Source organism: Lissotriton vulgaris, chromosome 1_1 (genome assembly GCF_964263255.1).
Source record: "Lissotriton vulgaris chromosome 1_1, aLisVul1.2, whole genome shotgun sequence".
Lineage (NCBI taxonomy): Eukaryota > Metazoa > Chordata > Amphibia > Caudata > Salamandridae > Lissotriton > Lissotriton vulgaris.
This window is the reverse complement of record NC_141685.1, coordinates 1,992,109,267-1,992,133,522: the sequence shown is the minus strand read 5'-3', so window position 1 is coordinate 1,992,133,522 and position 24,256 is coordinate 1,992,109,267. Positions and strand designations below refer to the sequence as shown.

General features: G+C 45.2%; 1 protein-coding gene across 1 annotated transcript in view; it reads right to left on the bottom strand.

The window, feature by feature from the left end:
• Nucleotides 1-24,256, bottom strand: part of UCMA (upper zone of growth plate and cartilage matrix associated) — a 92,152-nt gene that overhangs the window by 42,662 nt on the left and 25,234 nt on the right. Inside the window, exon 4 of the mRNA XM_086919842.1 lies at nt 806-904. Within this exon, the coding sequence (XP_086775968.1) occupies nt 806-904 (99 nt within the window). The remainder of the gene's footprint in view (nt 1-805; nt 905-24,256) is intronic.

Below are 24,256 nucleotides of genomic sequence, written 5' to 3'. Positions count from 1 at the left end.
TGTAAATTTATCTTGTACTTTTATGATCATTTTTTTTTGTTGATCGAATAAAGTTTTGATTAGGATTATTGTGATCAAGCGTCAGTGCTATTATTTTACCAAGAAGACCAGTAACATATTGTTTTATAGACATCTTTAAGAGAGTTTTGAGAACAGCATAATAATAATGTCAAAAAGTAATTTAATGCCAGCAGGATGCTGCTGGAATGAGGGGGATTTTCCACCTCAAAATAGAGATCCCTAAGTGATTATTTTTGTGTGTGATTGGTGCCAGAATATCCTTGAAGTACGGATGACACATACTTGTGGCATACCTCTTACAGATGGAGGTGTTCTCCAGGTTCTTGATATTAAAATAGGTCTGGAATGCACTACATGGGCGCCAATTTATCACAATCTTTAAATGCCCTAGTCTAATATTCTGAGAGCAGTGGCTTATTGCTGATAAGCAATATGGTTAATTATACAACAAGGAAGCAGTGGAAGGCCTCGTATGGTCTGCGTCGGTCATTCCAAGGTCTTCATCAGCACTTTCAATTCTATGAGCTTGTTACAAATGGACAATAGGAAAAATACACAAACTTTGGTGTGTGTTGTATGTTGTCAAATGACAGTTGCTCACAGGATTGCTGTAGCTATTTGGCGAGCAGGAAGGAGCGGTAAGCTGTATCCATCAGCCCGGGCAATGCTACTGTCCACCACACCCTCCAAGATTTCACCATTACCCTGAAAATCCGTCAGCTCCAGCGCCTGCTACCCCAAGCTAGCACTATCTGGGAGATGTGCATGTTTAGGGCATCCTTACCATCTTGCTCTTCTTCAACATAGTTCTCAAATTCGTTCCTTTGTTCTTCATAATATTCCCTCCTTTGCTCATCAGCTGACAGCCTTTGTCTGTTCTCCACTACAATGAAAATGTGAATTGAGTCAAATATGGAAACGCTTTTGCAATTAAGCTAATTGTTATTTAACCACATAACGTAACATCTTCTGGCTGTCTCTAGACCTTCAAGTTCCGTATTCATGTCACTATTTACTAAGCATATGAAAACCTTTAGATAAGCAAGAGCTGTGTCAATGCAAGAGGAAACACGGGATGAACGAAACACTGCAAAATACCATCAGTTAAATGCACTTTTATAAACACATAGGCCCTCATAATGCGTGACCTTGTTAACGAGTCGGAAATATTACACCTGGTAATTACAATAACTCAGGGGGTGGTAGTTACTGGGTGTTGCTTATTCCTACTTGCTTTGCTTAATTTGTAAAAGAAGTGCTGGTGCTTGACTCCACCTCCAACCTCTTTAATCCACCACTAGATTCTCACTGGATCTATACTTCTGGCTCACAGGCTCTTTTTCATCACTGATTTCTCCCTTTGCCCCCATTTTTCACCCTTTCTCTTCCTCCATCTTTTTTCCTTTTGTGTTTACCTTTTTCTTCCTGCGGATCAAAGTTTAAGAGAAAATAAGTGCTAGTCCTCAAAAATGAGTGCTGGTGCACCCAACCAGCAACTACCAGTTCAAATTAAGCCCTGGGTTTCTTCCCAATTATGAGCTGTTGCCCTTTAAATCAGTGTTTTACTGATTAATGCAAGTTGCACCTCATTCTGGCCACTTTTCCCATAAAAACTTCTGCCTGTTTTTCCCAGGCCAAATTTGTCCTGGGAAAAACCTAAATAATGTGGCTTTTCCTACCAACTCGTAATCTTGATGCAGAGGGTAACTCCGACTGAAGGTACAGTGTGATGTCCGCAAAAATCTTAGTGAGGGGCTGTTAGCAAATGCCTATTTTTGTATGGTCACACCAAGTTTTTGGACTGATGCTTCTGGTTTTTCAACTCCAAGAGTGCACCGAGGCCTGCTAACCAGACCTCAGTACCTGTACCTAACCCTTAAAACGAGTATGATGAATTTACTTTTATCCAATTGGCTAAGCAAACTTACCTGTAAGTCTCTAGTAAATGGTACCCAGGGCAGGTAGGTTAGAGGGTCCCCTTAGGGATTGCAGCACTGTTTGTGCTACCCTGGGAGTGACACACGTAAAATGAGACTCCCAGCCTGCCATTGTCATGCTAGAAGAGCAGTTTAATCTGCTAGCCCGACTTTGCCATTTAAAGTAATAGCAAAGCCAGACTTCGCCCTGATATATGTGTAAGTCGCCCCTATGGAAGGCCTCTCGAGTCCTAAGGCATGGGCAGACCATGCAGTTTTACGTGGTCTAATAGAAAATAAGTGAATCTGTCATTTTTATTGTGGAAAAGCTTGGTCGCACAATTGGCGAGTACAGAGGTACATGCTGACCCCTCAGCTCTGCTTGATTCTCAGGTCAAAATTTATGTAACAAGTTGCAGTGTGCAACTTTAGAAAAGTTGCCACTTTATTGACTTTAGTCTCCTGTGCCCATACTGGTTGCACACAGGGCCCTGTCGCAAGGCAGTTTTCTAACCTGTTGGGGAGATGTGCTGACGACTCCAAGGAAAGGATACAATAGGGGCCTGCTCTGGAAGGGGGTGTCACCTCCCTCCTGCAGGAAGCCACATGGGTGTAGGCTCAAAAGGTGAACTTCAAAAGAGAAGCCGCCTTTGAAGGGCACATGGGTAACACTTGGGAGAGGGGTTGCTCCATTGTTCAGGCAGAAAGTCTGGCACTAGGGACAGGAGCGGAGTAACCAGTTGCCTAATCGGTTTTCCAGGAGCATGTAGCCCTCTTGGTAGCCACATCTCTGGGCTGGGCAGCTCCACATGCTGGGAGAGGGGTCCTTCCATATTGAAGGTGGGTAGAATGGTGCATCCACTCGCAGGAAGCGGTCATCAGGTGGGAAGGAACCTGGAAGCCTATTGTCTACCAATTACATCTTGCCCTGAGGGCATTTTATGCACAAAAGTAGGGCACCCTAATGAAAGAGAGGGACGGTGCCTGATATATCCTGCTCAAGGGGAAGTCGTCTCCAGAGCCCAGCCAAGATACTCCAAGGACTAGCTGACTGGCTTCCTTTTTCAGCACAGGGACACAGATGAAGAAGCCTGTTGGGGCAAGTTGGTAGCCGCCAACTGCTGCAGTACAACATCAGGGATTAAGGCCTGACACACAAAGTTGCACTTGAGTTGGCTGAACCCGAGAGTGCCATTGGAGTGCAGCTGTGACCTCTAAAGGGTTAGTTATCGACCCAGGAAGGATTGGTCAGTGATTGCAATACTGGACGACTAGTAGTCTAGTGGCGACTGGATTCCTACCAGCACCGACAGTACTTAGAGGACCGAGGAATAGTCACAGCAAGACCCCCTTAAACATCATCACCTCCACAGTATCCTTTGAGCATCTGTAGCATACTTCATTCCTTGCATGAGGACTACTTCCATGGGAGAGCCATGCAAAGGATAAAAGTGCCTGGAAGAGACTGAAGACTGCTTCACTTGTTGAGGTAATAATTTTTGAGGACCTTGCTGGTGCACCCGAGTGGCTACACACTGGAGTTGGCCACCTAAAGTGACACCAAGCTACTGCATAACACCTAGCCCAAACTCTTTAGTGAAAATATTTCCGTGTCAAATTTGTTGACTTTGTCAAGCTTACTTTGCGGTTGAGTGAAATGATTAGATTTATTAAACCTTGTAAATTCTATATCTCCATAACCCTCTGTATTTTAGACACAACGAAAAAAATCCACTGTCTATTTTCAAAAATTGGTGACATATTTCTTTGGCGACGTGTCGATCTCCTCTTCAATTGTTCTGGTGATGCTTAAATGCTTTACACTTTTCCCTTTCTGTAAGCCTTCTTGCTCAGAGCCACAGCTACCCAGAGTTCATCTGTAGGTTTGGCCAACGAAACCTAAGAGTCCTAAAGGGGTTTGGTAAGTGTATTACCAAGGTGAGGTCGCACCATAAACAACACACCATTTCCACACAGCGGCATAGAATAAGTCAATATTTTGATGTAAATACAGAAATAAAGACCTGCTAAAAGAAAAAAAATATTATTTGATAGTAACCGTGGTAAAACTCTCCAGATACAGAATCATCAGATTTTGTCTGCCTGCAATATTTTTGGCCTCCTGTTGAGGATTGCGTATTATTTTACTATAATGCATACTATTGTTAGGACCAGACGGCAATAGAAGAGATTTTCTCCGATACCTAGACGATCCTACACAATTTTCAATTTCAAAGCTTACTGCACCTTATCCAGCAAGAAGTGAAATGTTTCAGGAGTTCAGCTGTTTTCAGAAATGGTCTACATTTTCAGCTTTGCAAAATGAAATGGAGACTTGGCTTCGAGCAAGAAAGACAGGCTGTTTCCCTACTAAATGATCTAATCCAGCCAATTTCACGTGTTGACCTTCTTTTACAGAAGGCAAACTTGGCATCATCTTTCTACTTCCCTGGAGGTTCACTTTCATAGCTTCTGCCATGTGGGAACCCATCAGTGAACGAGAGGGCTCAGGCTGGGGACATCGATTAGTCAACACAGAAGCTAATGGAGGCGGTAGAGAGAGGTTTAAAGTAGAGTATTTACGTTTCAGCTTGACAAATGGGTAGATAAGTAAATAAAAATTGTTTAAATCAGTTGTCAGATGTGTGGCATTCACCAACAACGTTCATTTTTTTTTTTTAAGTTTGAAGTTTATTAAAGTATAAAGAAGCAAAGACAGAAATGAAGAAACAATCAGAAGTTACAAAAAACAGCAAGAAATCTCTCTTACAAAGAAGCAGAATCGATAAAGAACTCTATACATAAAATATGGCAAATGATAATGTTCAAGGACACAAGATAATTGAAGCATAACCTGTTAAAATAAAACACAGAAGAGATATGAACAATAAAATATAATTAAGAAATATAATCACGGTGGTTTTTGAACTTCAACAGTACGAACTTGAGTGGTAGGTGGGATCTGAGCAATTCTGGATAAATACTCAGTGAGGGGAACCCATAGAAGATCACGTTTGATTGCGAGGGAAATGGGGGAAACATAATTAGTGTCTAAGCAATGATTAAAACATACTGCATTCCACCAAGCATTGAAGGAAACATCATTAGCCTGCTTCCAATGAACCAACAGCGTTCTATTTAATAAAATTAATAGATGAAAAATATGTGATGTGTGCCCTCCCAAATAAGTGTAAAAGAATATATTTGAAAGTTCTTTAGAGCATGTTTTAGGTCTCGCCTATAGACTGCTTTAGTCTGCTGATGAGCAGACCTATTATATCCATTATTGAATTAAATTGGGTTTTGTGCTCACTCCCTGCTCTTAATCCAATTTCTTTTCTTGTCTACCTCAGGTCCCTGCTCTTGAGTCCATTGCTTTCCTTCCTATCCTTGTGTTTGTCTCGCTCAAGAAGCTTTGTAGGCTCACCGTGTCTGACTCGATAACTTCTAAGATTGCTACCCCAAACTGTATTGCAGAAGGTCATCTTAAAATGTTGTTCGCCCATTCTACACATGCGCAGTGGGCATCTTTAATAGTTTTCCATATACTTTGTTAAAAGTAATTCAAAGATGACAGCAGAAAGTGCATATGCCTGTACGACGACCATCTTTGGCTACAATATTGAGGTAAGTTGATATTACCTACTTGATATTTTTCACTGCCACCTGAATGGGGCTTGTCAGACGTTGGCCTCCTGGCCCTATCAGAAGCCTGGCTAGAGTGTGGCTGGATCAAGACCGGAGTGTATATCTCTAGCCCTATAATGGCTTCTGATTTGGCAGGTTCATGCTAACTGAGGCACAGGCCAGTGAACCTAAGTAGGACAAACAGACGCTATCAATTGGAATAGCTTCTGCTTGTTATGCTGCCACACTGATTCTAGGCTAAGATCAGTAGCATAGCCAGGAGCCCATCCAGAGGACCAGCATTGTGTCAGAAGGTAAGCTGAGATGTGGGTAGAAGAAAGGGATTTAGAGCCCGAGCATGCATGCATGTATGTGTTTGTGCATGCACACCAATGCTTGACTGTGTGTGTGTGTGTTTGTGTGTGTATGTGTGTGTGTCTGTCAGTGTATGCATGCATGTCTGTGAGTGAGTAGATGTCTGTGTGTTTATGGAGGTGGGGGCAGAGAGAAAATGTTCATATGGTGGGCCACAGGTTAATTTTGACCATGCTTTTCATATTGGGCCATTCTGTATCTGTATAGGTCTAGTCCCGTCAGAACAATAGCCGTGGGCTAATGTTGACCATCATAGACACATTGTGAATATTCCAGGGCAAATCGTGGCTATCTCTGAGATATTTTGACCAATTTAGGGATTTCCTTCTCTTGCCAGATGTAGGATACCAAATACCGGTCGTTATCGGCCGATTTCGGCAGTTACCGACCGGTATTTGGTTTTTGATATGTAGGGGGCCTAAAATTTACAGAATCTGTCAATTTACTGATTCAGTAAATTTACCGATTCGGTAAAATACCGAATCGGTAAATCTAGATGTAGGTGGCACTGAAAACAGTGCCACAGGCCATTAAGAATTCGTTATTTACCACGAAGAAAACTTCTCAAATGTCTGCATTGCATCTCTAGCGCGGATCTTGGTATTTTGGGGACAAAAACACTATTTCCTTCATGAAAGTTGCCAACGTTTCTTTGGGGGAATTAATTTATTTATTTAAAATAAAAAGTATTTCTTTAATACTAAAATATGTGCAGTTTCATGGTTATGACTGAGGATTACAATGCGCCCGTCATTTCTGCGGGGCCGGGGTTGTGTTGCTCTAGTGGAGAGCTCAGACTAAAAGGACTCTGAATGTATGATGTGAGCTGATCGAGCGTTTCACGAAGAGAGGAGGCGGCCGCCTTGTCAGCAGAGGCGCCGCCGTGGCAAGTCTAAGTGGGACCTTGCTCTACCCAGCACCCAACACCAGGCCCTCGTTTCCCCCGAGTGGTGAGGGCAAGCTTCAATCGCGGGTGAAAGTGCTTGTGATATAGTGCTGTGGTTACCGCGACTGTAGGCGCCGGCGAGTGAAGGCGAAGGCAGAGGCGAAAGTGAAGGCGGGGATCCCGAGTGCCTCGGGCGGTGCCGGCACTGCAAACACCGTGGAAGAGCAGAATAGCCTTCAAGAGCGTTGCGGGAGATCAGGAGCTGCAACGAGCTGCTGGGGGCGCTGCGAGTGCCGTAAGTACTGTGGGTGCCACGAGTGTTGTCTTGCCATGCCGTGGTAACCCGACCCCGACCTCAGATTAAGTCCTGACTTCACTTCCCTAACGCGGACAGTTGTGACTCGTGACTTGGGAGCTGAGAAAAGCTTAGATGTGATAACGAGCTATTAAACAGCCTTCCTGAAGTAAAACATCTGCTGAGCAGGGTTTTCCTTCGTTCATTCGTTTTTCGACAGGAGGCGTCCAGTATCCAGGGTTTGCGTGAGACCCACAAGAGCGGGAGTGGGAGTGAGGAAAGCAGGAGACCGGCAGGAGAGTAGCAGTAGAGCGGCGGCAGCAGCTCGGACCCAGGAACCGCGAATCCTGGGGGGGTGGGCGTGAAATCGGCAGTGAATCAGGAATTGCAAAATCAGAAAAACCGCAAACTGCAAAAACTGCAGAAAACGCTCCAAACAGAAGCCAGTGAAAATCGAGAAGCCATACTGGTGTCACAGGAGGGCTGAAAGCTTGAAGGCTTTGAAGGCGAGGAGCAGTGCAGTGCAGCGGCAGCAGTCGGCATGCGAGGTGAGAGGAAGCGGCAAGCACTGTGCATTGTATGAAGTTTTGAAAGTCATGCCATAACGTAACAACGCACCGCAGCGCTTAGACAGCTTGAACTGCCCGGACTGCCCCCCGCTGAGCAAATACGGGGGGCTCGGTGAAGAGCAGCTACTGCACGAGCTGCGTGCCCCTGCGCGCTCCTTTTACGATAAAAAGAAGATCAATCAACTGTTAATTCTGTATGGAGCTTACAAACATCTAACTGATTATTTTATCTTGAATGAAATTATAATCTGAAGTGGCCCACATCGACTGTCATTCATCTATTAAACAATTTAAATAGACAAACTTTCACTGGGAAATAGACTTACTCTCCTTGATTCACATCCAGTGGTGAAAAAGAGTTCAAGCCAAGATCCTCCCGGAGCAATGAGATCCGGTAAAGTAAGAAAGTACACTGCTCCCAAACGAAGGAAGTCCAAGCAACTAGACGCAGCTGGGGTTCAGGGCCACATCAAGCACACCCCAAATCCTCAGAAACTCAAGAGCCTAACTCTACGGGATTATTTTAGAAAGACCCCGTCTAAAACCGAAGAACTAATACAACAATCAGAGCAACACCCGCAAGCTTTGGAGGCAACCACCTCTACAACCTCTGACCACCAAGGGATTGACCTTAAAGCAGCCCTGAAAAACTGGGCATTCAACACAATGCCAGCAAAAGAGCCGCAAGATATTTATTTTTTCGGGTCCACCTGCACCAACCAAAACAGGGCAGACACCAAAACAGTTTCTCTCACCCCGGAGATGCCCTCCACCCCTCTGGCAGACGAAATCGGGACTGTTCTTCCACTGCAAACACAGCTGGAAGACATAATGTGTTCAACAGAAGCTTCTCCCTTGCTGACACAACTTCCACATTTCCCGATTAAGCCACTCATGGGCCTCCCACAGCAAACAACGATGGCCCAAATCCACGGGCAAGTCGGGCCACCGCAATCTAATGATAGCTGCCAACCTCCAAACCCGCTAACCTCACCAATAACAAAAACATTAACAGAACCAACAGACGAAAGTCCATTACACAAGTTATCTTCACCTTTTGGCCTAATAAGAACTCTATGCCAAAGCCAATCAGCGCAGAAGGCAGCAAATGATCAAGCCACACCAAATCTGTCACTTTTCTTTAAAACCACCCCAAACTCCTCAAACCAGAGTCTCACCCTGGATGACAAACCTAACACAGATGAGGACACCACGACCAGCGCTTGGCCCCAACTATTGCAGACCCTCCAACAAATTGTGACCGCACTCAACTATCACTCAATAAAATTAGAGGTCCAAGTGGATCTACTAAACACCTTGGCACTCTTTACGTCAGGGATTGATGGCAAACTAGATCAATTGAATTCATTAATCTTAAGAGCGCAAGCATCCGCAAACTTTGTCCAACCAACGTCCTGCTGCTCTCCAATTATCAACTCCCTTTCCCTGCTCCCAGATTACCTTTCCACAGTTATCAGGGAAGTAAAGCAGCTGAGGGGGGGTAACGTGTCAGCCATATTGCAACCCACTAAACATCAAGAACAAGACAATCCACCGAAGGATTGCGAAAACAAAAAAACAAAAACAAAGGAAGAAGCGGATATTAAAGGGTCCACCAACCGCCTTCAACCGATGAATGATCACTTTCATAGCGCTCTAATAAATCCAACCCCGATGGTTGAAAACTGTATTCTTCCATCATCAACTGGGCTCATAAATCAGCATGTTAAACCTGAGGACAGACGAATCAACAGTCCTGATTCCTCGCCCGTTCCATCAGTCCTGGTCTCTCCCAGACCTATTCCCCCCTGCAGCAAAAGAGAGCGCAAACGTCAATGAAAAGCGAGGAACAAACTCAGGGCAAACTCCAACGTGGCCCCATCTTCTCGATAGCCGAAAATAAAAAATCCTCTTTAGAGCTCAGCACAGTGGCACCAACAATAAACCCAACAACAACCTCGAACGGACCAACTGTGGTCTTACCCATTCAACAACTGGCGAGGAGCCCTCAGATCCTAAGCACATCAACAATCGCCTCGGCAATGAAAACAGAGGGTAGTGATCCTGCAACAAGCACAAGGGTGAGTCCAGTCAGGTCAAGCACAAGGGTGAGTCCAGTTAGGTCAAGTAACACTGAGCAAGAGACAGCGGCAGGTAAATCTCAGCCCCTAATGGATCTTCCCCTTTCTGGAAATAAATAAACGTCAAAATTGAGTCTTACCAAAACCATTTGCAATGACATAGCTGCACGGATCAGACATACTTCACAATTAAAACAGGTTCCCTTCCAATCACCACAGAAGCCACATCAAAACGGATCTGATGCAACAATTGAAAAACTGATCCCCAAACCCACAACTCCACCTGAGCCGGGAACTGACAACCAATCGTGTCACCGGATTTTATTAGCCCCCGAGTATAAATCTAAGGGGCGGCACGATATTCTCAACAGATCAAATCTGCTGAAATTAGCGGAAGCCATACCGGGGCTAGTGGGCCTAGATACGAATAACATCGAATCTATTGAATTTCTTCCCCCACGAGGAAATCAACCCTCTGAGGTCACTGTTGTTACTTTCACGCAGGCAGGATGGGCAGGAGCCTTTCTCGAACACAAGACCACACTGCGGAATTGGGGGATTAGAGTGCACCCCTATTCAACGCCAGGGTATCCAATCACGCTGCTATCAGGAGCAACTACATCCAACAAGCTGGCCTGCACTAAAAATACAGAGCATGGGAGGCCGTTCTCCGTTCTAAAAAACGCCTCAGGGCCGGGCACAGAATTTAAATGCCCTGAAACAGCGGCGAGAAGCAATGAACCAGACCACGCCTGGGGATGGCTGCCAGCAGTACTGGCCACAAAAAGCAGAAACTGACCACCTGCGACAAGACCATTAGCAAAAACATACAATTCACTAAAACCACTCCCTTCGCCAGGGGTACAACAGCACAATGGGGCCAGTGGCAAGGGGGAGCCACTTTTCTCACTGTGCTCATGGAACATCTGTGGCCTACACCAAAAAATCCTAAATGAAGACATCATGTCCTTCCTGGGGGAACACATGGCAGTTGCCCTGCAGGAAACTTGGGAGCTAGAGGGTCGCCCCATTGAAGAATTCATTGAATTTCGGAAGCAGGCTCTGAGGGATAGCCGTTTCGGCCACCCTAAAGGCGGGCTCTCCATATACATATCCAACAATCTAAAAGGTGAACTGAGTCAACTTAACTTGAAAGAAGACTGGCTATTGGGGGTCAAAATTAAACTACGGAACAGACAGCGATTGCTCCTACTTATAAATGTGTATATTAATCCTAACACCAGCACAAAAAAAGACCACCTGGCCAGATTTTGCGAAACTATGAACGATATAGCCACAGAATATCCCAACTCGGACCGCATCATCACTGGAGACTTTAACACGAACCTTTTTCACGGGAGTACAGCAGACTCAGAAGGCCCCAATCTGACCAGTATTATTGAGGATGTCCCCCAATCTAAACCCCCCATGCAAATTTCCAATACACTAGGCGAGACCACTGTGTTAAGACTTTACAACGCGAGTTATCTGGTGGTGAATGGAAGATCAGCAAGCGATGCCCCCCCAAACTGGACCTGGTCAAATGGAAGAACAAAATCCTACCTGGATTTCGCTATTTGCAACTTGGATTTCCTGTCCAATCTGGCCAGCTTCTCCGTTCTGCCAAGACTTGAGAGCGACCACAGGCCATTGGTCATTTCCTTTGCCACAAACTTAACTCTCCATAAAAAGGCACCATTCACATACAAAGGAATATATTCCGACAACCTAAAACGCCTGAAATGGAATGAGTCTAACGAACAGTGTATCCTAAAAACAAGCAAGGATTTTATCATGTGTGCTCTTGACCAAATGGCCTCCCCAACAGCAATATGGACGCAGTTATGTACACATTTGATCAGACTTTATCCAGCGACAAGGCAGGGCCCAAACCGCACACCACCAGTAGGAGCAACAGCACTCCCCTTGATACAAACACTAAAAAGAACGAGAAACAACGCACTGAGGTTGCTCTTAAAATCTCCAGAGAACAGCAACCTCCTCGACACATATCGTCATGCCCAAAAGGCATTTAGGAGGGCAGTTACCCAAGAGAGAAAGGACCAGGAATCTCAATTCTGGGTCAAACTGGTATGGGAAAGTAAACGACAAAACTCAAAGTCATTTTGGTCACTTATCAACAATATCGATCGAACCACAACATCATTCGGATCAGCGAACATCCAGGAAGCAGACTGGATCTTGTACCTAACAGAGCATTTCCAGGCACAAGATAACCCTGACAGCCTTGGATTAACATGGGTTTCTGACACTGGCACGGGTGCAACACCGAATTCTCCACTCGATCAAATGCAGGGGCCTTCCTCATTTGAGGAACTGTCTGAAGAAAGAGTAGTCAAAGCTCTTACCAAAGGAAGACAAGATGGAGCACCAGGCCCGAATGGCCTGCCGCAGAGGCTATTCAAGTCCGATGTCCCTTTCTGGTCCAAAGTGCTATTAAACCTTTTTAACTACACCCTGACTTACCAAACTATCCCGGATTCTTGAAGAGGTGCTATTATCCATCCCATCTATACAGCCGGTCCACGAGGCAACCCAAACAACTAGAGATTAATTGCCTTGTTGGACATAGAAGCAAAACATTTTGCAGGCCTCATTTTGGAGGATCTGAGACAATGGGCAAAGGATAAAAATCTGATTCCTTTTAATCAAACAGGATTTGTTGCCAAATCAGGAACAATGACAAACTATTGGCAACCTCCACCATCATTGACAAAGCCCTCACAAATTCCAGGTCGATTTATTGCTGCTTTGTCGACTTCAAAGCAGCATTTGACAGGGTGCCTAGGGCAGCGCTGTGGCAAAAACTGAAGCAGTGGGGAATCCCAGACAACATCTTGAATTCCATCATCCTGCTGTACTCTAACACATGGGTCCGAGTGAAGCTAGGGTCTGGCACGCATCTCTCCCGGAAAATCTGGACCTCTCGTGGAGTCAAACAGGGATGCATGCTGGCTCCCCTCCTCTTCAATCTCTTCATTGCGGACCTATCAAGCACCCTAGAGGGAGTAATCAGTCATCCACCAAAAGTAGGAGGCACGGCATTATGCAATCTTTTATATGCCGACGACCTGGCACTGTTCAGTCTCACCAGAGTGGGCCTACAGAGACTTCTGGACGCCTTAACGCAATACACGGCTAACAACCAGTTAGAAATTAACATGAAAAAACTATGGTTGTCCCGTTTGGCAAAAAACGCTACAGAGGTGGAGGCTGGACAATAAACAAAGAAAGCATTTTAATCGGCCAATCGTATAAATACTTAGGGGTCCATTTGGACTCCAGGGGCAGTTTTACCAAACAGAGCACTGTGATTGCAGCCAAGGCAACAGCGTTGATGATATCCCTGGCTAAGCTATCGAGGAGACTCTCTGGCCCCACGGTTTTGCCCTTACTGGAAGTGCTTAGAGGAAAGATCGGGCCCACTCTTTCGTATGGTATAGAGATCTTCAAGGGAAAAATGAACAATTCCCTTAACAAACTGACAACTAAACTCTATAAGAAATTGCTTCACCTACCGAGGTCCTCCTCGCCAGCACAGGTCAGATTAGAGCTGGGCCTAACAAACTATGAATCCTCTAATGTTGGCTCATATCTTAATCTGATCCACAAACTAAGGAAGGCAGAATCTGGTACCCTGGAACTCCTGGTCTGGAATGAAATTAGTGTGAGCAATCCGGGAGGAACTTACGGCCGCCTCCTAAACGACTATATCCAACAAACGTCTGCTGCGGATCTCTGGGCCCTTAACCCAAGCCAGACTGCCTTCAAAAACACAATTAAAAAAGTTATAAGACTGAAATCCCTGATCATAGACAAAGCTCTCCTTGCGAAACGTAGCCATGCTTGGGCAGTAGCCAACTCCTATAAACGACTTCAGCCGGCAAACTATCTGTCAATAACATTTTCTTATCATCTAAAGCGATGCCTGATCGCCCTAAGACTGAGAGATTGCCGCTTCCTACAAAATCTCCCTGCATGGCGTCAAAAAAAGGCTGATCAAACGTGCAGAGGGTGTGGGTCAGCAAACAAAACTTTTTTGCACGTGCTTTGTATATGCCCCTTCTTCATTTCCCAACGCAGACGCCTACTCAGGCCGGAATGGAACAGGCTGGGAGTTCGGACTTGCAGACACGCCATTACTGCTGCTCTGTCTTTAGAGAACACTGACTTAAACATAAAACTGGCCAAATGTATTCAGTATGCCTACAGACTCTTAGAAAAATTGGACCACTGTGAAGAATAATGTGCATCTAACTCCACCTGCATTGTCTGGGAGTGCTAATTTCTAAATTGACGTTGCAGTAAGCACTGATAAGAAAGCCACATTGCACTCTGTTTTTATTTTCTTCATTTTTTAATCTCTTTTAAGTTGTAAGATTGTATTAATGTGCTGGAAGAATCTTTTAAAGATATGTTTTTATATATCTAAATAAAGAAAGTTTATATGTATGATGTACGTACTATTCGAGTTTAGCGGGGTGAGGGGGATGTAGGAGGGCGGGTTCTTCCCCTAGTTCGGGTCTTGTTGGGGGGAGGCTGGTCTATGGGTAGTTTGGGGGGGATCCATTGGTTGGGTCAGGCTCAGGCCCTATGTTCTGGGCCTAGGGCTACCTACACCGCGATAGGTACTTCAGTGTTCATGAGGTATGGGGTAAGGTCACACGAGAATGAGGTTGTCTCCTTGTTATATTTGCATGCATCTAAGGGGCCCGGCACAGAGGCACTTCCTTACATGGTTTACCAATGGCGAGCGCAGAGGCTAGAGTGATTGGTCCCGGAGCATCACTTCAAATCCTTAGCTGGAATGTGCGGGGAATGTTGGACCAAATTAAGAGGGGAGCAGTACTGCGACAGGCCAAAAGAGAGCGCGCTGATGTACTACTCTTACAAGAAACACATTTACTGGGTAACAAAGCACTTTGCCTGCAGCGATTTGGCTATCAGCAGGTTTATCATGCAGGCTTTGTTAGAGACTCCCGAGGGGTGGCCATATTAGTGCACCGCAGACTCTCCTATGTCCATGCCACTCAATGGGTCGATCCACAGGGTAGGTACATATTTATCAGGGGTAGAATTGGGGAGGAGACCCTGGTATTAGGTAGTGCATATGCTCCACCTCCTCTGCAGTGGTCCCTGGTTGAGAGGCTCTTTGCCCTCTGGGCCGACATTCCTGAGACACTAGCGGTGGTGGGGGGGGGGAGGGGTGGTTGGAATGATGTAATGGATGGGTTGGTGGATAGATGTAGGCCTGGAGGTGGGCGGGCACCAGTAGCATCTACTAAGTTTGGGGACATGGTTAAAAACTTAGATTGGGTGGACTCATGGCGGTATCTACACGCACTTAGGCGGGAATACACATATGTATCTGCAGTCCATAATTCCTTCTCCAGATTAGACTATCTTTGTCCCACCAGCGGTTATTGGTAGGGTAGGATCGGCGGCTATTTTGCCGCGGGGACTATCGGACCACTCCCCTGTAAATATCGAGTTACTGCAGGGTAAGGGGAGGCAACCATTTCGGTGGTGCCTATCCACGTGGCACCTTCACAACGAAGACTACCAGAAACACATGAGGGAGGCCATTGCCCACTTTTTGGTAGAGAATGTAGGATCGGTCACAGCTGCCGGGATGGTGTGGGAGGCCCTGAAGCCCACGCTGCGGGGAGTGGACATTGCGTGGTGCGCGGCTGCGCGGCGGCAGCGCGAAGCGGACTTAATACATGCCGCGGCGGACATAGAGCCTTTTGAGCGCCGTTGTAGCGTAGGTGGAGAAAGTCAGATGGTGGGGCAACTCCTCTTGGCACAGCAATCTTATTCGTCCCTGCTCTTAGAGGAGGCACGCCAGGCGTGGCTAGCGACGCGCAGCAGAATTTGTCAGTGGGGGGATAAGTCGCGAACGATGCTGCACCGACTTTGCCAAGGCACGTTCCAGGCTCAGACATTGCCGGGGCTCCTGGATGCTGCTGGAGATCCGATCGCAGGCCCAAAGGTTCTGGCGGAAAGTTTTGCGGATTATTACGCGAACCAATATGCCCCGAATGAATGCCTCCCAGCGGATATGGTAGACAAGTTCATAGCTGACCTGCCACCACGGGCGGTGTCGGACGAGGTGCGTGAGGGCCTCGAGCTCCCATTGACGGCAGAAGAGTTGGGAAGGGCCCTGGGAGAACTTTATACTGGAAAGGCTCCTGGGCCCAATGGGTTTCCAAGCGAGTTCTACAAGAAATATCACCTCCAGCTCGGCGCGCCCTACAGGGCGGCATTGGAAGAAGCACGGGAACGAGGCTGTCTCCCCGCAGACTGGAGACATGCTGAAGTGGTAGTGTTTCAGAAGCCGGGCAGGCCTCCGGAACAACATGCTTCTTACAGGCCCATATCTCTACTAAATGTTGAGGCAAAAATTCTAGCCAAGTCGCTGGCTAATCGTCTCCTGCTCCCCATTGCGGGACTCGTCCATCCAGATCAGGCCGGGTTCATGTCCCATAGGGCTACCAGACATAACATTCGTAGGGCCCATGTGGCAGTAGCGGCAGTTCCAGAAACCGTGATGCAGGCGGGACTTCTCCTAGCTGAAATAGATAGGGCCTTCGACTCACTGAGTTGGGTCTACCTGTTTGCGTTACTGCCCCGGCTTAACCTAGGGCCTTGTTTCCTGTCCTATCTGAGACTATTGTACACGGACTTGATGGCCTCGGTTAGAGTGGCAGGTGCCATATCATCCAAATTTGCAATCGGGCGAGGCACCAGGCAGGGTTTCCCTCTTTCGCCATACCTCTTCGCCCTAGCCATGGAACCACTGGCGGCTTGGGTGCGTATGGACGCACCGCTTAGCGGTTTTGGGAAATGGGTCCGTCGGATAGAATTGCCCTATATGCGGACAATGTCTTATTCTTTCTTACCAACCTTAACAGATCGGGGCCACGTATACTTGAGATAATGCAGAACTTTGACGAAACTTCGGGCTTGTATCTGAACCCCCCGTAAATCGACTTTGTGGGTGCTCGGAGCACAATCCAGAGTAGGGGAATGGGCATCCACGCTACAGGTAGCAGTCGGAGGCATTAAATATCTAGGAGTGTTTATCTTAGAGGTCCCGGCGATCTCCTGGGAGTGCAACTTGGTGCCGGTTTGGGATCGGGTCCCGTATGCCCCTTACTATATATGGCACATCGGCCATTTTTAAAATGGTGGCCCTCCCCCGGTTCCTTTATCAGCTACAGAATCATCCCTATTGGATATCACCTCAGTGGTTCCGCCTAGTAAATTCAGCGCTGGGGCAATTTCTTTGGGCCAGAGGTGCGGTGAGGGTGGCACTGCGGACGTGTTTTCTCTCAACGTATTGTGGTGGTTTAGCGACCTCAGATATCCTCTCCTATTACCAGGCCTCCCATCTCCTGGTCCTGAATGAGTGGTGGTACGGGTATAGGGGTGACCCAGCATACGCCCTGGAGCGACACCTTATGGGCTCTAACTCCCTACATGGGATACTGTACGCGGCAAGGCTTCGAAGGAGGCTGCCGCCGGCTACTCAACTGGTATTCCAGATTTGGAGGCGGGCACTGCATCGCATGGGATGGTGGGGCACGCTGACCGAAGAAACCCCACTGTGGAATAACGGATGCATTCCAGCTCTGGAGTCCCTTTGGGGCTTCAGGCGCTGGGATAATATAGGGATTTCAAGGCTGGGGGATGTAATGTCGGGAACGACACTTAAATCCTTCCAGGATCTCCGAACAGAATATGACATGCCCCGGTCCCAGTTTTTTCAATATCTGCAGTTTTGCCATGCCATTACACCGAGTTTGGAAGGTCTGGATTCCCTCCCAGAATTTAGTCCATTGGAAGCCAAGGTCTTCATGGGGGACTTAGGAGATAAAAAGATATCTCACATCTACCAGACACTAGTCACACACTGCTCCACAACATTGCAGAAGCTCAGAGAGTCATGGGAAAGGGATGTAGGGGTACTGGAGGAAGAAGATTGGCGGGAGGCATTAGAGGCCCCTAGAAGTGCAGCCATAGCGATGCGCCTGCGGCTTATCCAATTCAAATACTTACATAGAATCTACTATACTAGGGAGAGATTGTGGCGGGCAGGCCTCATTGCATCCCCAGATTGTCTTAGATGTGAAAGGAAGGAGGGGACGTTGATTCATACGGTGTGGAGTTGTAGCTCGCTGGCCAGATTTTGGAAAGGGGTGTGGGATTGTCTGTCCGAGGTTCTAGGGTGGGAACTCCCACGCACAGCGCGACTAGGTTTGCTACATATGTTGTTCGAGGTGGGGGGGAATAGGTATAAGAGGCATCTATTGTTACTAGGCCCGACCCTCACCAAAAGGGATATCGCCAAAGCATGGAACGATTCCCGAGCTCCTTCTGTTCCGGTATGGAAGAAGGGGTTAGATTTTTGTATGGGGCTGGAGCAGCCGATCTTTGTGGCCCGGGGCTGCCCGCGTAAGCACTATAGGATATGGAAGAGGTGGGCCGATTATAGGGGTATGTGGCTGGAGCCTCCGGAGGAGCGAGAGGCTACTATGGAGATTGTATAAAGAGCCACGATGGAAGGTGCATGTAAATTCTGGACCAAGCACTGATTTGCAAAGTAGGGGAGACAGTTGTGTGTGACCAGGGGTTTGGGGGGGTGAGGGAGGGGTGGGGAAGTTTATATTGTTAAGTTTGTTATTATTGCCTGACACAAAAGGATGCAATGATTGCTACTTCATTGATGCTTTGTAATGATTGGCAGCTTATTCCGGAATGCGGGGTGCTGTGCTATGTGTGCAATCTATCAAATAAAATCTGTTTTCAAAAAAAAAAATGTGCATTTTCAGAAACTGACAAGCTGCTGTATGGAGTCAAAATTGTTGCATTTCTAAAATATATTTAAATCTAATACTTGAGTATTAATTCATGCTAATCTGAGTTTTGTTGTTGATTTTGTTGTTGATTTAGGTTCCTTGTTACTAGGGGGCATTTCCCGCTGTTGGTATTTTTAGGTCTGTGTACAGATATATTATCATATACATTGATATAGCTTTTTATACTATTATTATTACTTCTGTTTGAGGCCAGAACATGTAAGATTTGTGTAAAAATTATGTTTTCTAATATTATAAGGTGACTGTAAATTGAGCAGTGGCACTGCTGCACGCACATTAAATACTTGTATAGCGCTTCTGTTTACGTAATTGTGAGATTTATTTAACTATTGATTTTTTCCTACCGTGCTCCTACAAGTAGATTCTTAGACAATGTGATTGAAAATCTGCTTGTGGTAAGGATGATTATATGAAAGAAAGTGGAAGGCTGAAGTGAAGAAAGATGCTTTATTCTTTTTGGCAAATAGTGGACCATGTAGAATTGGATGGTCAGGTTGAGCTAGTTCAAAAGAAATCTGTGATGAAAGTGCACCTTTTGCCACCACAGTTATAGGTTTTCGTGGGAGGGTGAACTTTCAAGGCTCCTTATGAGGGCACAACAAGAAAGTATTGGAATAGTTCATTAGTGCCTCTGCATAATCTATGGACTTTTAGCCAGCGTATGCATAATTGGGTTGTAAAATGTACTGTTTTGTCTCGTTTTCAAACTTCTTTTGAGGAGGAAGCCACAAGGGAATCTGGTTTGCTTGAGTCACACAGTCAATAGATACCATTCTGGACAGGTATTTACAGGACCGGCTTTAGCGCTGGTGCCGCCCTGTGGGAGAATTATTCTTGGTGCCCCCACACTACATGAATGCCTCCTTGGATTCTCTCACTACGACCGGGCATATGTGCCCCTCATCGCTCCAATTATATGTTTTTCTAAACACAGCGCCCCCCTGAGGGCGGCGCCCCCACCACACGTCAGCACCCAGTGCAGCCGCACCATTCGCACTGCCCTAAAGCCGACCCTGGGTAGTTAAGCCCCATCACTTTTTGTTTTCACCAAGTGCCACTGAAAAGAACTGCATTTTCTGCAAATTTTCCTTATTCACCCTCTCTGCCCCTTGCTGACCTGGGTCTTCACACCACCGTGTGCGACTGTTTGGAAACATTGAATTCACTAGATAATATTGGACAAAGATTGCCCTCTTAATTGGTAATCTGATACAACCCCCTAGCTTTTACTTCTCGCCTGGGAAATATTATCATAAATATAAGCTTGTCTTCAGTGATTCTAAGTTGGTTGTAACATCTCTAATATCTCTTCAAATGTTCTTGAAATTTTCTACTTCTTGCCGCTGCTTATTTTGTTTCAGGCATCAGTGGCATCTTGAAAGAGACTCCACTTTACTGCTCTTCTGCAGTGCTACTCAAAATACACAAGAGAAAAGTATGAAACTACTGGCGACTCATCTGACTTCCTATAGATTTCCCCTCCCCTAACCTCTACTGCTCCACTGTCTGCCTCCTCCAAACCCAGTAATGCATTAAGGAATCTCCAGAATAGGAGTTATGGTAGCTTGTTTTTCCATCTATAGCTTCATATTGTACTTCTGCCATTTCACTGGACTGTAAACAGAATGTGTTACTGTTAATAAGTTGAATGTCACTGAAAGTATCCACCTCGGAAATATAGAAGACTAATTTGTCCTTGCCAGGATTTATGTTTATTTTTTATATATTGTTCCATGTATTGCGGACTGGGGATTCTTCATAATATGGACTCTAACTAATCAGGTTTGATGAAGAATAAATAACAGAAATCGAAAACAGGCAGGTAGGTAGTGGTGCTGAACAACTGGCTTAAAAAGTCACATCAGATGTATTGAGGAAGCAATATAAAAGGATACAGTTACAGCAAGGCTTACAAGGACCTTTTATTCCTCTCCCTGCATGAAAACAAGTGACCGTGGCACTTATTATGTCCAGGTTTGATTACTTCCATGCTCTCTACCTGGATAATAATAAGACTGTTCTTCCTAAACTGCAGCTTGTTCAGAATGCTGCAGCCAGATTAATTCTTGATATCCCTAAATTTCATTCAGTCTCTGAGGGGATTCGGAAACTTCACTGGCTACCTGTGAACAAACGAATTACCTTTAAGACTCTTTGTATGGTTAACAAAGCCCTGGACAATATAGGTCCAGGACAACTTAGGAATTTGTTTCAAAGCTACATTGCTTCTAGACCGCTACGTTCCTCAACCTAAAATATTCTACTTGTTCCTAGGTACAAAAAATCGAGATGGGGAGGTACAGCCTTTTCAGTGGCCACATCCAAGCTGTGGAACTCCCTTCCTTATTCAATCTCCAGTCTTCAATCTCCCGCTTCATTTCTCAAAGGCCTTGAAGACTTGGCTTTTTATCCTCTGATGGTCAGTCAGCGAGCTCCTTCCTTGCCTTCTCCTTCCTGCCTAAGACTAACTGCTATTAACGCCTTGACACCATTTTGCATTTGTTGCGCTTTAAAAGTCTTTTTCATTCATTCAAGGGCAACATTATTAACATTTGCTCATGTTTCGACATGAATGGATGAGAGCAGGAAAAGTTAAAGGTGTATTTTACAATTATGGCAAAAAGAGGCAAATCAACCATGCTGTGAGCAACAGTAAAAAGTAGCACGATGGAAATAACCTTACAAAATACTCTGGAGGAATGGACTGGTTTGGCATAGGTAAAGGGTTTATTAGTGCTATACAGGTACTGTATTTGCAGCCAAAGGTGAGGGTGAAAATAAACAAGGAATATACTAAAACGGTAAAGATTACAAGAGGAACTAGACAGGGATGCCCGGCATCACCCCTACTCTTTGCCCTATATCTAGACCCGTTACTCAGGAGACTAATAGGTAATATTAACATCATGCCAGTTGTGTTACAGGGGGCAGAGCACAAAGTGTTTGCATACGCAGACGATGTGGCACTAGTAACTCCGGAACCAGGAAGGGCGTTAAGGGAGATAGAACAGGAAGCAGCAATTTTTGGGGACTTAGCAGGATATTCAATTAATAAAGGGAAAACCCAGATCATTTTGAATAAACGTAAATCCTTTGCGGACCCCAGAGTGGTAAAGGAGGCAGTGTATCTCGGAGTAAGAGTGTCAGCTGACTTGGCGGAATTAGTTAAAATAAATATGGAACCACTATTAACTAAGGTTAAAAGCAACACAGAGAGAATTCACAAACTACACTTGACACTAATGGGGCGCATAAATGTAAAATGGTCACATTACCGAAATTTTTATGTCTGTTTAGGGCTATACCTCTATTTTTTGAACAACATTGGTTTAACAAGTTGGAAAAAATACTCAATAGGCTAGTATGGGCACAAGGGAAAACTAGAAGGGCCTATAGACATTTGACACTTACACGAGAGAGAGGGGGGTGGGGAGCACCGGATTTTAAATTGTATTATTGGTCGGCCGCCTTGCAATATTCCCAAGGATTAATCGGAGGGAATAGGGAATACACAAATGTGTATAGAACTATATTGGGTGAGGCCGCGGATGACGGGTTGCTGAAAACGACTAACTATAGATTTTTTAAGAACACAAGGTTTAAAACACTAAAAGCTGCATACATGATATGGAAAGGTGTGGGGAAAAAACTGTGAATTGGCAGATTCAGCAGATATACTAGGATAATAGATAACAAAACTCTTCCGGGGGATATCTTCAGGGATGGAACGATGAAGATATGGAATGATAGGGGCATTAGGAAAATAGGAGACCTTATGGATATAGAAGGGGGGATAATACAATTTGAAGGACTACAAAATAGATTTGGAATACCCACCAACACTTTCTTTAAATATTTACAGGTGAGGAGTTACCTGAGGAATAAAAAGGGGGGACGGATGGGTTTTAAACACTGCAGGCTATTGGACTGTATAGAACAGAGTAAACAATGCAAGATACGGCAGTTACATGTAGAACTGCATGCTTATAAAACAGATGATAGAGAGAAATTCTCAAAAAAATGTATAGAAAAAGTGGGGACCTCTCTAGAAGGATTCCAGAAGTCTTTAGAATTAGGAAGGTCGGTTCTATGCTCGGCAACGCTGCAGTCACAGCATTACAAAACATTATACAGTCTTTATCATACGCCGGCAAAAATAGCGCAGTGGGGCGGGATAGAAGGCATAACATGCCCAGGATGTAATTCTACGGAGGCTGATATAATACACATGTTTGCCCAATGCCCGCAATTATATACCCTTAAAATGGCCATTGAAGAATTTCTGGGGAACATACTTGACATCAAGATAACATTAGACAACGAAATATTATTGTTGGGGGTAAAGACCGAGTTTGAAAATGGTCCTACAGAGTTTTTATTTATGGTGGCAGCTGTATATAGAATCTGCATAACACGGGCTTGGCTAGATAAGATACCACACACAACCAACAATTGAGGAAGGGTCTAAGGGCAAGTTTACCGACCAACCAGGTATATGCCCCGAACACAATACTACAACAACAAATAATACCTGGGGGTCAAAGTAATAGTAAGTCAAACGGAATGGATCACAAAACCAAAACTACGCAAAAAACACCAGTGAGAATTTCATGCATGCTAGTAACTGCAGGCCTAGTCAAGGCTCAAGAGCATATGGAGAAAATAGTTCCCATCAGAAGCCACACTGTACCGCCCTCTTTCTCATCATTTGGGTTCTCCTTACCCAGGAGACAAAACGGCCGGTCTGATGTTACCGTGACCGATAAATGTGACAAGTGGGTAGTATGTTTTGTACAGAAATTAATTCAAGTGGCTACTGAAAAAAGCAGTGTATGGTGATAAGAGTGAAAAGTGAGGGGTTGTAATAAAATTAGGTGAATCGGGTAGAAAAACAGAATTTATTAATATCTCCCAATCCCTAAGATTAAAAAGCAAGTGCGAGTGCGGGTTTGAAATAATAACCGCACTTAATGATGGTCAACATGTTTCTGCATTACATAGAACAGAGTTTCAAAATGCATTCTTCAGGACCTTGTTAGAAAAACACTACTGCTTTGGTAAATAATAATGAAAAAATATCACCTGAAAGTCCCAGGTGTACTCAACCGTATACTGTTAATGCATAGTATCCAGTGGCATCGGATCCAGACAGAAAGACAGACAAACAGGAAAAAACAAAAGAACATGAATGATTCATATTCAAATAGTTTTTTAGTAAAACCATAGTGTGATGAAGACGCATTCACACATACTAGGACATAGTTTCCAATATACACACTCACCCAAATATGATGGTTGAGAGGCTTCACCCCCTGGCTGCAGCGCAGGTAAAAGGAGCACCGCTCTAAAAACAATTATGAGTCACTTTTAGAGGTGTATCAATAAAGAAATAAAGAAATGGAGTTTACAGGGAGGCAAAAGATGACTGGGTACCCCCATTGAGTGCTGCGTGGATTTATTGCAGATAACCCGCCAGTACTATGCCACAGCGATCAGAATAATGACTAGGATCAAGTAGTGACACGTATGCTAGTTCGCAAGTCGCGTCAAGCGAAGTTTGGTTCAAAGGATTTTTGGCTTTGC